Genomic DNA, 16,006 nt, shown 5'->3' on the forward strand with positions numbered 1-16,006 from the left:
TTTCTGTCTGGGGGGGGATGTGCGGTGGGTGAAGCGGGCCGAGGGCCGGGACGGCAGCGGTGGCTCCTGGCGTTTTGAGGCGAGGAGCGGGCCGGGCTCTGGGCGCGGGGCGAGGCGAAGGGGCCTCTGGCGCCGCGTCGCGAAACTTCTCACCCGCCCGCGTCGCTTTGTGCGGCCCCGGCGTAGGAGCCGAGCGTGCGGGTGAGCGGGCGGGCGCAGGGAGTCCCGCTCCGACGGGTAACTTCCCGCAGTCCGCGCGGACTTCTCCTCACGGCGGTGCCGCGCCGCCGCCTGGGCCCGCGCGATGGGGAGCGGCGCCGGCCGCCGGGGGAACGCGGCGGCGGCGGCGGCGGGAGCCGGCGCCACCTGCCCCGCACTCTGCTGCTGAGCCGGCAGCCGGAGGCGCCCCGAGCGCCGCGGAGGAGCCGCCCGCCTGGTGAGCAGCCAGCCCGGCAGCGGGCACCGCGCCCGGCCCGGGGCCTGCCCTCCCCGCGTCCCCGGTCCCCTCTCCCGCCTCGGCCTTCTCGTCTCCCCTCCCCGCCCGGGCCCGCCGCCTGCCCCGCGGCGGTGTGCGAGGTGGCGCGGCCTCCCCCGGCCCTCACCGGGCCCCCGGCGCGGGGAAAGTTTCGGGGCGCGTCCCCGCCCCGCCACGGGGCAGCGGCGAGAGGGGCCGCCCGTGGCCGCGGGGCCGGACTGCGCTCCGCGCCGGCGGTGCCGAGCGGGAGGGCGGCGGCGGAGCCCGGGCGGGAGCCTCGGCTGATCGCGTTGTGTTTTTGTGTTTCGTGTTCCCTGCGCGCCTGGAGGCATCGCCCCCCGGCAGCTATTTCTGAGGAGTTACGGACCTGGAGGAGCAGAGTAATAGAATGAGCTCTCCTGTGGACCCCAAGATTAAACAGGCTTTGCGAAAGAAACCATCAGAAAGGACTCCGGAGGTAAGAGGGCTGCAACTCCTTCCCTGCTGGGTCTTTTAATTTTTATTTTTCCTTTGCGTAAAATTGTATTCCAACAGGCTTTCTGCGCGGTGCGTTGTTCGTGGTGTTTGTGTGCTGCCCATGACCAGGCTGGTGCTCACAAACTTCTATGTGGAGTCTGGTTATTTATTTATTTCTGCTTTCCAAAGTTGGACCTCTCGAGACCAACAGCATTTTAAACATCCAGTAACATGCTGGATATAGACATAAGGCGCTTTACGAACTACTTCAGGCAAACTGTAGGAAGAAGAGGTAGATCACTGAAAAGTAGAATTATGCATATTTCAGTGATGCAAAACTTCTGGGAAAAGTTAGCGAGCTGAAAGACTTTGCTTACCTGTACAGTGATGCAGATTTAAACAAAACCAAACTAATTATGCTTTGCAGACTTCATAGAGTTGTTTCTCCAGTGAGTGGGAGTGTAGAAATGTGCGAGGCTGGTTAGTTACAATAAAACACATTTTCCATTTAACTGCCTTCTCTGTCCCTTATCTATAAGCTAGTCTGTAATCAGCCATGTATTTTTGGGAATAGTAATGTCATGGAGCATTAATTTAATAATGAAATATGTTTGATAGTATTTACATTTCATTGAGAGGCTGATTGGAGTGTGTTTGTTTAACCCTACCCTTTTTTTTTATTTGTTTCCCTTACTGTGATTTCTTTTTTTTTTTTTTTTTTGTGCTCAAGAATTAGTGGTAGGAAATGATATGCTCGTGAGTTTGTCCCACTGAGACCGGGAAACATCTGTTCTCCCTTGATACTTCATGGAGAGCAAAATGTCCTGCCTGCTCTTCCTTATAAGTTAATTATCAAAAGGCTACTCAGGGCAAACTGCTGCAGAGACTGCTTCAGGGTACTTCCTAGCAGGACAGGGACCCCGATTCCCCTTCAAGTCAGTCTCGTGAGTGAAATCCACATGTTCAGCCCCAATCCTTGCTTGCCTTGGGATATCCGATACATTCCTCCTTGCATCTCTGCTCCCTAAATTAACAATGAGGCAGTCTCTCTGTTTTTTCTGTTTTCTTATTTTTTTTTTTTTTATTGCTCCCCTCTTGCTTCAGACCTTTCTTTCTTTCTCTTCACCTCTAGTCTTCAGTTAGCAAAATTCCTTCGCCGTGTGGTTTGCAGTGTTGGGCAAGTGGGTTCATGACAGAAGTGTCATTCATGAGCTAGCATACCGTACTGGCTCGTCATGGGTTAGACTTTGGGGAAGAGGTAATCTGGCCTAGCCTGAAACATCTGCCCGCTGCTGCTTGTACTACTGACATCTCACAGCTGTGTAGGGCTTTTTGTTCTTTTTTTTTTTTTTTAAGGCATCCTCAATTATCCCCCTAGCACTTGTCATGGAATTCTTTAGGATTTTCACCTTATTTTGGCTAAAAATGCCTTAAAACAAATATGTTGCTTAACCTTGTAATGTTAAACTGTCAGGTATTACGAGGTCTGACTGCACTGGACCATGCTTGTGTGTTCATGTGGATTTGTGTAGGTTCCCATTGGGACTGACATCAGGGTTGTGTGCAGGTTTGAATTTGCCAAGTTATCTCAGTTGTGGAAAAAAATAAAAATCTAATCTTTGCTAATCTAACTAATAGCACCTCTAAAATGATTAAAAAAATATTCTTAATTCCCTTGTTAATCTGGCCCTTTTTTGGCAGACATTTAGAGACACTGCACAGTGAGACTACTCGTGATTAAAGTTAAACACGTACTTAAAACTTGGCAGGATTGGGGCCTCTGTTCTTGTTGCCTGTTGCTGAGTGGATAATTAGAGTCAAATCACTTCTGTTTTGTTGGGGTGCTTTTGTTTATATGCATTCAGAAACTAACCTGATTTCAAGAAAAGCGCTTCCCTGTTTCAGTAGCACGGTTTGTCTTGGGGTTTCCTCTCTGGATCTATATTACCTGTTCAGACAGAAAGCAAAAAATCTAACCTCCTGTCAGATTTCCCAAGCATATGCTCTGAGATGTGATGACAGATGGATGTAGGGTGATAAGGGAACCGGAGGAAACAACTGCAATGTAATTTTTATTTTTTCTTTATATTTTTTTTTTTTAAATTGTGCTAAGTGTCCTGACTTGTCAACTTTCTTCTGTAGGCTGCAAGACTTAGGTCAGGGAAGTAGAGACCTGCTTAGTGCAGCCATTAGGGTCAGACCCCAGTTTGGGGTGTCCCTGCGTGGGGTGTACAAGCTGGTGACGCCTGTCTTGAAGTATCCAGTTGTGCACAGACAAAAAGTTGGCTTCATTTCTCCCCTCCTACTCTAGTAGAAAGGTATCATCAGCTCCTCCCACGTGAAATCAGCTGCATGGGGCTGCTCATGCACTTTGACTGCATTTTTATTCAGGAAAAAAACCCCGCCAAAATTCCCCAAACCATGACTGGTATTTGATGATGAGCCAAAGCCATTTGACTACACGAGTTTCAATGGCTTTCAGTCCCTCTCTGCCCTCCTCTCCACTTCTGATCCTGCAGTTTATATGAGCAGTTTACCTGGGTATTACAAATTATAGGGTTGGGGCTGCACTGATTAGTACCATGGTCTGGTGCTTCATAACTATCATCTGTACAGCACTCTCTGGAAAAATACAGATAAATAATCCACATGTCAAATTTTACTTGTGAGCGTTACAATTTTCCGTATGATTTGGACTTTTAGGACTTTTTCTTGACAAAATGTTTTAATTTGTAAGATCTAAAGAACTAAGAAGGGAGATACTAGAATATTTTTATAATTTACTTATTTTGGGGAATTATCTTGGTGGCTTGCTCAAGTAAAAATTTTAATTCTTGATGCTGCAAATATTTTTGTTTGCTAAATCTCTGTTAGGGCAAGTTTTCACTGTTGTGGTAACATTCCAATGTTTGCTAATTGTTAAAGTGTATAAGTTATGCGTATAAGACATGTACACACTTGATTTTTTTTTTGGTGGTTGTTGCTCAGATACTTCATGTATTATAATCTTTAATTTATTTCACAGGGGGGGAATTATTTTCATGAATTCCTGGAGATTGTAGCTAACATTTAACGATGTATGCATTTTTATGTAATTGCTGTTCTGTTACTCCATGTAGAAACTTTGTTTGGTACTACCCAAGTCTGGGAAATCTTTTGAATTCTTGCCTTTCTTCCTTCTGCCCTGGTGCATCGTAAAATTGTACAGATACATGATGCAAGCTGGCCTTTCTTGTGGAAAGTCTTTCAAAACGTTTGCTCGTGGATTTACCCATGTATGTGGCAGATTGCCACTCTAGGATGTGAGTCCCACTTCAGTAAAACTTAAGACTCGTTGGTTACAGAGATTGACTGTGACCGTGTACTGACAGGGTTTAGAAATCTGTCTGTCTGTCTCTCAGGTTCAGCCTGGAAGTGCAGAATTTGCAAGGGTTCCCTCAGATGTTAGTTTTGATAACAGATGTTCCTAACAAATCATCTCTTCTGTGCACGCTGTCTTGTCAAATAGAGGAAACCTTTGCAGTAGTTGGACGCTTAATCACTTTAAAAAAAAAATTAAAATCGTCACTATATTTAAACTATATGTTTTCATACACTGGTTTAATATTTTAATATATGCATTTGTCTTCCAGGGTTATGCTGATGTCTGTGTGGTGTTAAATGTGGGAGTATTTATACATGCAGAACCTCCAGTTCTTGCAGGTTGGGAATATGGGATTTACGTCCTTCTGTGCAGTGTTTTAGCTTTGTCTTACACATCATCCTGCCTGTTTCTTGTGTCACAGGTGGGGATACTAAATTAGTAATATGGGAATATTTTGATAGAAGGAAATCGTTTGTTCAAAGCAGTAGGAGGGAAGGATGAACGTTTATGCCCCCGTGTGTGCTCTCTCATTAAAGGTTTAATTTTTTGAGGCCCAGAATTCCTTATCAGATCCATACAAAGGCTGTGATGTTAGTCTTTTGGGGAGTGGTTTAATGCCTACCACAGATAAGGTCACAGTAGCTGATAGGACAAATAGCAAATGATTGTGTTCCTTTTTCTTTCTCTTCCCCCTCTTGTGAGCACGCACTCTTCCCTTTTTAATGGGTCCTTCTCCCAACATAGTCTCCTTTTACTTCTTCATGACTTTGTTCTAGACAGTATTTCCTTTCCGTGGTTCAGAAAGCTTTGCCTTTATTGGACTTCAAAGAGTAGAGTTTATTTTTGTACTCTAAGCTCTTGTATTTTCCTAACTTTGTACTATGTCTTGTTTCAGTAATTCTTGATTAATGTTAATTCAACTTTATTTGGCAATACTAACTCCTCCTTCTCTTCCTGTTCCCTTTTTATTAATACAGTGGAAAGAGGAAAAAACCTAATTTGCACAATTGTGTTATAACAGGGTCTACTGTTTGGAGTATGTATGTGATGCTTCTTGATGGCATATATAGAGAAATAGATCCACATGAATCTAAATCATGCACAAATAGTACGTTGATGGGCATTATAAAATGGCTGTAATAACTAAAATAAATTATTGCTGACAGCATAACAAAGGCACTCTTGTACTGTAGCACAGCTGAGCCAAACAGAGGAGAACATCTGCTTCTTGTTTCCAGAAATAACTGGTATTTTGAAGTGGGTTTTTTCATCCTTTTAATAATTTTCTGTAAACTCAGTAGGTGAAACAGGGGATTAGCCTTTGTTAAAATCCATTGTTTCTGTAGTTCGCAGTGAGCTTTTAGCAGTGTTAATATAACAATGGTGTTGGTTTTGGATAGCCATTTAACATAATTGGAATTGTAGAATCACTACAAAAATCTAGATGCTTGCAATTATCTTAAAGCCGAAAAGAAATTTATATTAAATGAAGTTGCAGATGCTGGTTTGTATTTAATAAAAATGCCTTACTGTTAGTATGTGGGCCTCCAAAATAGGGAAAGAGCAGTGATGGAAACCTGACTCCTGCCATAATTTTCTATTACCTAAACTCTGTCTTCCATTTTCATTCCCTTTTTTTTGTTAGTGATATATTCTGTTATAGCTGGTGTATTCTAAGACTTTGTCACGTGAGTAAGAGGTCTGGAGCTCAAATTGAAGATGACCAGCAGTTACCTGGTGTATAAGATACTTGAGGTTGTTCTGTAGCTCTGTGCTTCGGTATCTCTGCCACAAGGCCTCCCCAAACTGTACAGCAGAGACGAACTGACCAGTGCCATGTAACTTTGATCCTGTACCTAGCAGAGACTTGGATCCATCTTTGCATGTGGCTGTGCTTGGAAGTTGGAAGAGACCTTTAAAGTCGATGTATTGGTTGTCACTGGATGATAACCAAAGTGATTGCGAACGTGTACTGGCAAGCCTGCAATTTACTACTAATAAATTCCTGGCTGGGTCATTGTGTACCTTATGCAGATTGCCTTTCAGTACTTGTATCACAACAATTATTATTTACAGTTACGAGAACATAAAACCTTGTAATATCGTTATGAATACTTTATAAGCAGCCCTGTGAGGGTGACAGATAGATACAGTTTTATTTTCCTTCTAGGTGACTGAAAAAATCAGTTGTTTTATTAGCAAAAATGTTGAGTAACTGTGGCTTTAGAGGAAGACTTGAGAGTGCACGCACTCCGGTCCTGTGCACTGCCTTATTGACATCATATTCTATCAGCATCATTTCTCAGACTAGAGAAGACCTAAGTTTGTGAAGTTTTCTTTAATGTTAGTCTTTCTAAATAAAATGTGTTGTAAAGCTTTTTTCTTTTTATAACTGTCTAGTAAAATTAAAGTTCAGAACAGTAGTACCTGAGGAGTGACATGTTGGATATCATATTGATGGCTCTTAAGATTGTTCTAGTCTTATTCACAAGCAGAATAAGAGTTTTTGTTAATGAAGAAGGTCATGAAATTCTGTATTACTTTAAGGAAACAGAAATAAACCTTCTTTCCTCCTCCTGTGCTTCCCTGCCACATAGCTTTCAGTTGAAGGTAAAACAAAACCACATTTTTTTCCAAGCTGCTCATTAAATTACTGTGTTTAAGCTCATGATAAATACAGCGTTGACAATCCTGGAGGATTGTTCGACAAGCCTTGGAGCTTTGGGAGAGCTGCGTCTCTTCAGCTGCCAACTTGATGAGTTAGGAAGTTTTTAGTCCTTACATTTTCCTCTACTTTGTCTTGTAAGAGTGTTTTGCGGGGGGTAGTTGTCTCTTAGTATTGTTTCTTAATACAGCATAGTATCGTGAGTCTTCATCTCAATTAGACCAGTGGTTTTCCTGTAATAAAAAAAGCCAAGCATGCAAACTCTTGTACTACCTCATTAAAATGCTTCTTTATAATTCATTTTCATAAACTTTATATTTGCATCTTGTTTTCCGAGAAGGTCAAGAATGATGTTCTTTCATAGACGTGTCTCAATCTTTTATTAAAAAAATTCAAACAGAGACCAATCGATGCATGTTTGCTGGTAGTTGGTCTGTCTTACTGAGCATCCCTGGGAAACCAGGGCAGGTAAAATGTGGTGTCCCCCTCCCTGAGGCTGGGCAGGGACAAATCCCTCTTCTGGATGATTAAAATTAACTTCTTTTGCATTATTAATCTGTGGCTAATTGTAGGACTGACTTTGAATTCACAAAGTCTTACTTAAAATCGGTGGAATTTGACTGTTTTACTACAGTTGTTCTCATCGCCATGCGGACATGTCTCCATGCTTGTGCTGTGCGGTCAATTTGCCAGTTTCGTGGCCAGAAGTATTCAACAACCTGGCATATGTTTTAGTACCTAAATAATTAAGATTATCACTAGTTGGAACCTTAAGTACAACACACTTTCTGAAGCTGAAATCAGCCCTAAATTAGTTGCACTTAAAAAATAAAATCCATCTGTTGTTTCAAATGAACAAAAATACAATATTGGACCATTTACCAGTTTTTAACCAAATGTTAATATATGTAAATATTCAGCTATAAGAGCTTCAGTGTCTGTCTTAGGAGGGGTTTTTTGTTTGTCTTTGACCAGGTTTTTTTGAGCTTGTTCTTGTTGTGCAGCAAGACTGAATGTGTTGCTCATATTAGTCTTTTGATTATTTATGTCTCGGAGACACAAATAACGTTGTGTTGAGCCTTGGACAAGGTGCCGTGGTCATGGTGGAGGGCTTCTGGTTTGGCTGTTCTGCAGCTGTTGTCTGTCTGGAATACCTGCAAGGAAACTTTGCTAGTGGTTCACAGGAATAAATATTTTTTCCAGCTTTCTTAACAGTTAAGGCCTGTTGACTTCAGTCAAATATAGATTCATGGTTCCAACCAAATAAATCAGGTTTCAGGGCACGGGTTTAGCTTTGAGTACATCTACTGGCTGTACTGAAGTGTCATTGACAAATAGATTTTTCTTAAATTTAGAGTCTGTCTAACAAAGTTTCCGTGTTCAAAAAATTTAACATTAAGTAGAGAAAATAGCATGAATGTTGCTGGGCAGGCGAGTCTTTTGTTTTTAGAGTCTGTGTCTGTATTAACCCAGACAGTGAGTAAGGATGTCTGAGACTGTCCTGAAAAGGAAAACTTGGGCAGGAGTGAAAGGAGTAAAAAAAACTTGGATGGAAACAGGGAAACATTGTGACACTTAAGGTGCCCTGAAGTAAGTGTATGAATTCTCCTGATTAATGATTTTTTGCAAGAGCGGTATTAACTGAAACTATTTAAAAAAAAAAACAAAACAAACAAAAAACCCCCAAAAAACCCCACCACCAAAACCCCCCAAAACAAAACACAAAAACCCCACAAAAAACCTAACATACCCCAAAAAGAACCCAAACAAAACCCCCCAAAAACTTAGAAAAGCAGATTACACTGAACATTAGTTGTTCGTCACCTAATGTAGTGCTAATAACCTCAGAACACGCTTACAGTTCTTCCATCTAATAGCTGTGACTTTATGGTTCCTGAGGTCCAATGAAGGCTTTTTCATTGGTGAAGTCAGTATGTGGTGCTTACGTCATTACAGTGTAAAGTAATCAGCGTTACTCCTGGAAGCGTCCCAGAGATTGGCTTGGTGGGATGTGTTAAAACCGATGAGGCTGGTGTGTAAAACACCTCTTTTACATGCAGGCCCATGAAGAGTCATTGGGACTGCATGACTGCTGCTCTCCTGGCGTGGACAGAGCCCGGGGTTCTTGTTTGCAGGGCCCGCTCAGACCTGCTTCTCTAAACTGTGAACACCTCGGTACCTGCTGGTATGAATCTCTGCAGGCTTTAACCTCTGCCTGTGCTGATACTGCACTGTGCAATATCTTACCTCATTAGCCTTGCGAGAGCAGAAGTGTACAGATGTTGCCTCTGTGACAAGTGATGCTTTTTGGTTTCGTGTACAGAATTGGAGGGGTTGTTGTAAGTTAGCTGCCTTGGCCCTTTCCTCCTGCCTGTTTTGCTCTGCTCAGTAGCCAGCCAAGACCAGCTGAGTTTGATGCTTCGTTTTGGATTCCCAACTGCTGCTCTTGGGTCATGACTAATTCATGTAGTGTAAAGTCTGCTATACAGGACATGGATGTATTAAAGAGAAGATCAAATTACAGTGTGCTAATAAATTCTGTGGACAATGGCTCAGGTGTATTGGCATTGTTTGCAGAAAGTTCAGAGTTTACGCTTAGTGAGTCACCCACCAAGTTGCACATGACAAAGTGAAAAGCAGTTCCACCATCCTTGTTTGTCTACTGGATGTAATTTCCAATTCTGATTCATTAAAATGAGGTGGTGAGTAGGAATGTGGTTCTGTTATGGAATACAAGTGAATGGGTATCTTCAAGCTTTGTCCTGGCCTTTTGAAACACACAGTGCTCCTGTCTCAAAGTGCCGGTCCAGCTTACCTGAAGAAAAGAGGGCACAGTTAGGTCTAGCTGAACAGAGCCGTGAGTCTGAGCCCTGGGGATCTTAATGATATTAATGAAAGTGATGGGTGCAGTTGTGTGCTGTCTGGTCTTGCGGCTTTGACCACTTCTTGTGTCTAAAACTTGGTGGAATTGTTGAATGTGAACATCCTAATCGAGTGTATGAACATATGGTGTATCTTTTGTGTGCAGTTACACAACGTTGGAGGCTGTTGCCTAATCTTACTTGCTCCTGCTTGTTGAGATTCAGTTGAAAGAAGTAAGGCCACAACAAAAGTGGTAACAAAACATTTTAGCTTTGTATTTGTGTGTCAGTGTCACTTACTTTCTATGGCTGTTCTGTGTCTGCATGTGCAGAAGGTGAAATGCTCCCGAGTATTTTGTGTCATGCTTTAATGTGTCCAGAGTCTGTGTAGGAGCAGCTTTGTCTGAATCTCGTGTTACCAGATGTGGTTTGATCTCTTTTAGTGATTTTTTTTTTTTTGCCTTTTTTTTTTTTAAGCTTCTCCTTCTGTTACATACCCAATATAGAGAGATATTCTAGCTCTGATTTCATTAGCATTGTGCTTGTTGATTCAGTGCCGGTTGTTGGTTAAAGGAATTTGAGACTATGATGTGGGTGTAGGTCAGAATATTTAATCAAATATTTCCAGAATACATCAAGTTCCTAGTTTTCCTGTGAAATTATTCTCAGAGCACAAAGTCTTCCCCAAGTCTCTTTCTTTCCCCTCAGTTCAGAAAGTGCAGCCAGGAGGTTCGGTGTTGCTGCCTGCTGTCTGACAAGGGCTGGTTGTATTTGGAGAAGGATTTTGTTGCTGGTGTCGCTGTCTGCGAGGCACGGCGTGCAAACAGCTCTCACTGCTTCATGCTTTTGGGCTGTGCTGACAGCAGCCCCTGGGAAGACCTCCGCTCAGCAGATTTGTTCTCTTGGGCTGGTCTTTCTGGTAGCCTCTGCTTTCACTTGGGCCGCGTCAACACTGTTGTGTATCTGCCTTCGATGTGCAGCCCCTTTCTCTGTATCAGCAAGCTCTCAGGGGGCTATTGGGATGTCCTGACAGGGATGCGCATCCTTCCTGTTCTTTTTATTTATTCTTTGTTCCAAGAAGCTGGCTTTAGAAGATGCACTTGGTTATTCTAGGGTTTTCTGGCCTAATGATACTGTTGTCAACAAGGCTTTTCTATCTGGGAGGTTATTGTATAAAACAGAAGCTTGCTGTTTTCACTGCGTGGTTGTCAGAGCGTGCTAGAAGCTTACACAGATAGTATTTATGGGTCTTTTTCAAGCTGTTGGCCAAAGTAACTGTAACTAAGAACAGAGATCACGGCGGCTTGCTTTGTGATGATCTTCACAGTAAATGTGGGATTTAGGGCTCAACAGATGTGATTTTTGCAGAATAGGTCATATGTTATTATTGATCAGATATTTCAAGGCCTGGTTCTCTAAACTGTGATGATAGGATGGTGGTAAATTTAGCTTGTAGGAGGCTGAAAAATGACTCTCATTCTCTGACCATTGCTGTCACGGAAGACTCTTAATGCTACAGAACAGCTGCGGGGATCTGGCACGCCGGCGAGCATGCCGCAGCAGTCGTCAGCAAGCAGATAGTGACTGTGGTGTCTCCTTGTTTCTACTCTGATCTGCTAAGGTTGAGCTGGAGGCCAGGCAGTCTAGTACCTGTAACTTTCCAGTATCAAGCTGTGTTTGGTTCTTTTTAGAAGGTAATAACCCTTTAGCTTTATGTGAACCTTAAACCTTGTTAAAAGAGCAAAGGCAGTTGGAGTGATCAGGGTGGCTGTTTCCCAGTGATCTTCCAGGGAGCGTGTGAAGTGTTGTTGCTCTAAGATTACTTTTCCTATCCTTGCTTCCAATTACTGTTCCTGAAAAACTGGTTTTTTATTTTAATGGCAGCTGTGACAGCTCTGAGAGTGAAACCAGAAATTATGATGGAGTCCTGGAATTCTTTATTGGATCTTATTTCCTTTAGTATACACCTTTCACTGTGCAGTGGGGTCATGCACTTAGTTTCATCTGTGGCGTATTAATTTAACTAAAAGTTTTCACCAATGAATTAAAATTTAAATATGTAACATTTTTCTAAAAAACTATTTTCTATTGTATTTTTTGAATTTAAATAATGAATTTCAGGGGCTTCTTAGGTAGTAAGGGTGTGTTTTACAAAACTGTTAATCTGAGCTAAAAGGCAAGCCCAGTGCCTTATTACTGACCCTGCAATAGGAACTCCTTGGAGATATTAGCATAGTGAAGAAGGGCGAGAAGAGGGTGTGGAAGGAGGTGGAAGAGAACTGCAAGTACACTTGGCATTCAGAAAAGTTACCAAATGGAACAAAAATACATTTCTTTTCTGCTTTTGTTCTCCAAAACTGCAAAGGGTGGAGAGCAAGCAGTGAAAACCTGTAGGTGTTAAATTCCTTGTAGAAACAATGTTAAAGCCCCAAAATACCGTACTGAATAAAAAGTCATCATAACAAACTTAATAATTTTTTAAAAAAAATCTCTTCAAGTAGTATACCAAAACTTATTTCGTATAAGCCTTACAGAGGAGTTTTTCTGTAATGTTTATTTTGAAATTGGGGTGAAAGCGCCCAGGTATTGCCCACTTGTTGCCAGGCACCACTTCTGAGGAGCGGAAGGAAGCCAAACATCTTTACGCAGTTGTCCGAGCATCCCTCACATACTGCGGTGTCAAGCATAGGTGACGTGCTGCTGGTGTTTGCCCCACGATGTGGCACTGTCTAATAGCCCTTGTATGCAACTCTGCTTCTAGTCCTGTCACAAGAGTGTAAAGATCTGGCAGCCGTCAGGTGGGAATGAGTCCCTTGGCATTAAAAGGTGGCTTGTGGTGCTCTTGTCAATAGGGAATAAACTGCACATTTCCGAGGACCATACAGTCTGGATAAACTTCCAGTCTGTAGGGTTTCTTCTCTCTTCCTCAAGCACAAGGAGAAATCAGTTTTCATTGAGAAGTGTATTGGAGAACAGATCTATAAAGGATGCCTGAAGCTCTGATGTCCTTTCTGGTTAGAGACCTGCCATTGCCATAAAATAGCTTTGCTCATGCTAGTATTGCCAGATAAGCTATTTCTAAAACTAGGAGGTTTTCTTATTCCAATGCCCTCAGGCTTAAAATATAGAGGGTTTTCCTTTGTTTGATGAAACTGTGATACACCCTTCTTCCTCTTTTGATGATTTCAATATTTTGGAAATACTCTTAGTTCAGAGGAGCACGCACAAACTATTTAGCATTCTGCATCTGGTTTCTCTAGGTTCCTTAGCTCTACTAATTATTGGTTATCTTTTAGCATGTTAAGAGAGTCTAGCAAATTCTTGCCGAATAGAACAAAAATAACTGCCTTAAGGGATTCTCTCTTTGTAATCTTTTTGTGCCTGATTAAACCATTGACATTTAAGCCTTCCGTCCTCCATAGACTGATTAAAAATGAGCCTCAAATGTTGGTCCTTTTGGTCTGGAGGGAAGGAATTCTTGTGTGGTGTGTTGCAGGCACATACAATTTGGCCTTTTGACCAAATATGAATTCCTACAAAGAGATAGTTCCAGAGCTGTTGTAATGTTTTTCACCTTGACAATTTGCATTTGAAAGAGCTGGAGAGTGAGGTCTGCCTTTGTAAACTGTATTGTGTATTTAGCGTTAAAAGATGATGGAATCACTTCTGCTGTTGAACATTAATTCTGGGAGGATTTTATGGTCTTGTCACAAAGGGTTCTGGCCGCTAGTATTGCAGGCTATCTAGGGAGGATATTCTACTTAAATCTGATTTACTTTACCTTATGCTCTCAGGGTTCTGTGTAACATTTTCCAGCCTACAGCAGGCTGTGTTGGTTTGGCTAAGTAGAAGTAGTCTTCCCAACTGTTGCAGAAGGAGTTTCTGATCCTGTTTCCCACTTGAAGTAGGAAGGAAACTGGCAGTCCTATGTTAGACTCCTGTCAAACACATTTGTCGTTTCCATTTGTGTTGCATGGTAATGCTTTCTTCAGCAAACTCTGCCATAGCTGCTGTTATATCTGACTGACAGGATGCTTGGTGGAGTCTTCAGAATGTGCTGGTACCCCCTAACTGATGGGCAGTCTTAGTACAGAAGTTAAGGGGCATAATCCAGCTGCTGTGATCATTAGGAAAGATCTCTTAGCTTGCGTGCCTGTGCTAGCCTACCGTGTCAGCCTGACTCCTGTGCCACTGGGTTGCACTTTCGGGTGGAGTTCACAGCCCAAGAGAGGAACTGTGTGTTGTTTCGTGTGTGTCCCGTGTCGTCCCGTCCCCCCTGCCCCCACGCATTAGCTAGAAGTGGATTCTAGGCTATAGCAATCCTATAGTTAACAGATGCTGCATAAACAGTCAGAGTTGATCACAACTATGTTTTTGAGAAAAGCCAAGAATTTCCCTTGCACTTAGTTTAGGTCTCTCAAATCCAGCAAATCTGGCTACGTAGAATTGAAAGGTCAGAGTTCAGTGTTTAGTGTTGCAAACAGTAGTGTTGCATTGGTTTTTCCCAAGCTCTAGTCAAACATTTTTTTTTAATGTATTCTTATCTGAAATAATTTTTTAGCGCTCTTGGTGATGAATGCTCATGTAATAAAATGAGAAGCTTTAGATAACAGGTCTTCCTCTCCTTCTGACACTTGTACAGAGTGCACCTAGTAAGTACTGCAGTGGACTAGATACTTGAATGAGAGGCTAATACACTAAATGCACTGCTTTTCAAGAAAACATACAGCAGAGATGTCTTAATTTTCAGTATTATTGTGTAAAATGTCTAAACTGCAATACCGGATCCTTCCGTTTCTCCTGGGGGTATGGGCTGGGATCTAGAATGTGTGTTTTCTATGTCTGTAGTCACAAGCACGACCGTCAAGAGATCATGATGTTGTAATCTTCTATTGCAGCATTCTGCTACTGAGTCCAAACTGCCTTTCATCACCCAGTGCAAATCTTCTCCTTTAATGTGAGCTGATGAGTCAAAAGTCTGAATCTTAAATTAATGCATTGCATTGCTGCTTATAAACCCAAGTTTGATACTGAGATTAAGTTTAGTATTAGTTGTTTGTTTGGGTTTTTCATCTTCAGTGAATAATGGTAGTCTTGCTTTCTGAAAGCAGAAGTTGTCTTTTTAGATGAAATGCTGAGTGTTTAAAAGCAGGTTTATTATATACCTCCATAGAGGCTGTGATTGAATAACACGGGAGGTGTCGGAGGAATCTCTGGTGTGTTACATTACCAATTAGTGTTGATCATGGTTTCATAGGAATGAGAAAGTTAAGACTGGCTGGTTTTGGGTTTGTATTCAAAAGTAATTATAGCTTCTGAAGTTTTTGGTGTCTCTGAGGATGGAATGGTTGATTGAAGGAGCAGAGGTTTCCATATCTTCTCATACACTACAACCCAACTGAAGTAGCCCATGTCTCATGTGTAATCAATTAGTAGCTGTTTGATTTAGGATGGAGGGGGGAAGGCAGTTGCTCTGCATCTTGACTAACATCCACAGAATGACAGAGGTGAAGTTTGTTGCACTGTGGGAAGCTGGGTGCCTGGTGGGTAGGCTGTGGGATTTGGAGCTAGAAATTCCCCAGTAACAATGTAATCTCGTGGTTGATTCAGTCCCTGACAGTACACTCATTTGTTGTTTCTCCTAAAGTTGAAGCTGTTAATTTTCTTAATTAAATTATCCCCTTTGTAACATTATGCATCAGTGATCAAGTGTAACTACTAGAGAAGTGCACAGGTATCTGTACCTCTGATATTTGTGTTGATTTGATGTCAAACTTGAAACCGTTAACTTAGATATATGAATACGCAAACATACAATGTAACTCCTCAGTTTGGATCGGTAAGCTTTTTTGTGGTTTATGGCACAGGTGTGGTTGAGAAATACAAAACTAGATTTTAAAGGAATGACAGAGTGTCAGTTTTTAAGAGTTTTGCTGTGGTGGTTTGCATTCAGCTGTAGCAGTAGGGTAAATCTGGCTTATTTTTTTGCTAAAAGTGAAGATGCTAGGAGCTACTGATTACACTTTTCTGTTTGAGAGATATATGTATGTTTGTCAATATAAGGATACACATGTATGCAGGCATGTCAGCATTTCTCTGTGTGTGAGGATATTGTAGTTGCTACATAGAATTTCATTGTGGGAATCTGCACTGAGATAACTTACAACTTCTCTAAGGGATATAGC

At 42.0% G+C, this 16,006-nt stretch overlaps 1 protein-coding gene across 6 annotated transcripts in view; it reads left to right on the forward strand.

The window, feature by feature from the left end:
- Window positions 1-16,006, forward strand: part of RAPGEF6 (Rap guanine nucleotide exchange factor 6) — a 130,887-nt gene continuing 114,881 nt past the window's right edge. For 4 of the 6 annotated variants that reach the window (XM_054841971.1, XM_054841973.1, XM_054841972.1 and 1 more), the window contains exons 1-2: window positions 2-436; window positions 804-932. In XM_054841971.1, the coding sequence (XP_054697946.1) occupies window positions 864-932 (69 nt within the window). In that variant the 5' untranslated portion in view covers window positions 2-436; window positions 804-863. Of the gene's footprint in view, window positions 437-803; window positions 933-16,006 lie in introns of all 6 variants that reach the window. The other 2 variants (XM_054841975.1, XM_054841978.1) reach the window with 1 other exon arrangement.

The sequence above is a fragment of the Grus americana genome, chromosome 14, assembly GCF_028858705.1.
Source record: "Grus americana isolate bGruAme1 chromosome 14, bGruAme1.mat, whole genome shotgun sequence".
NCBI lineage: Eukaryota > Metazoa > Chordata > Aves > Gruiformes > Gruidae > Grus > Grus americana.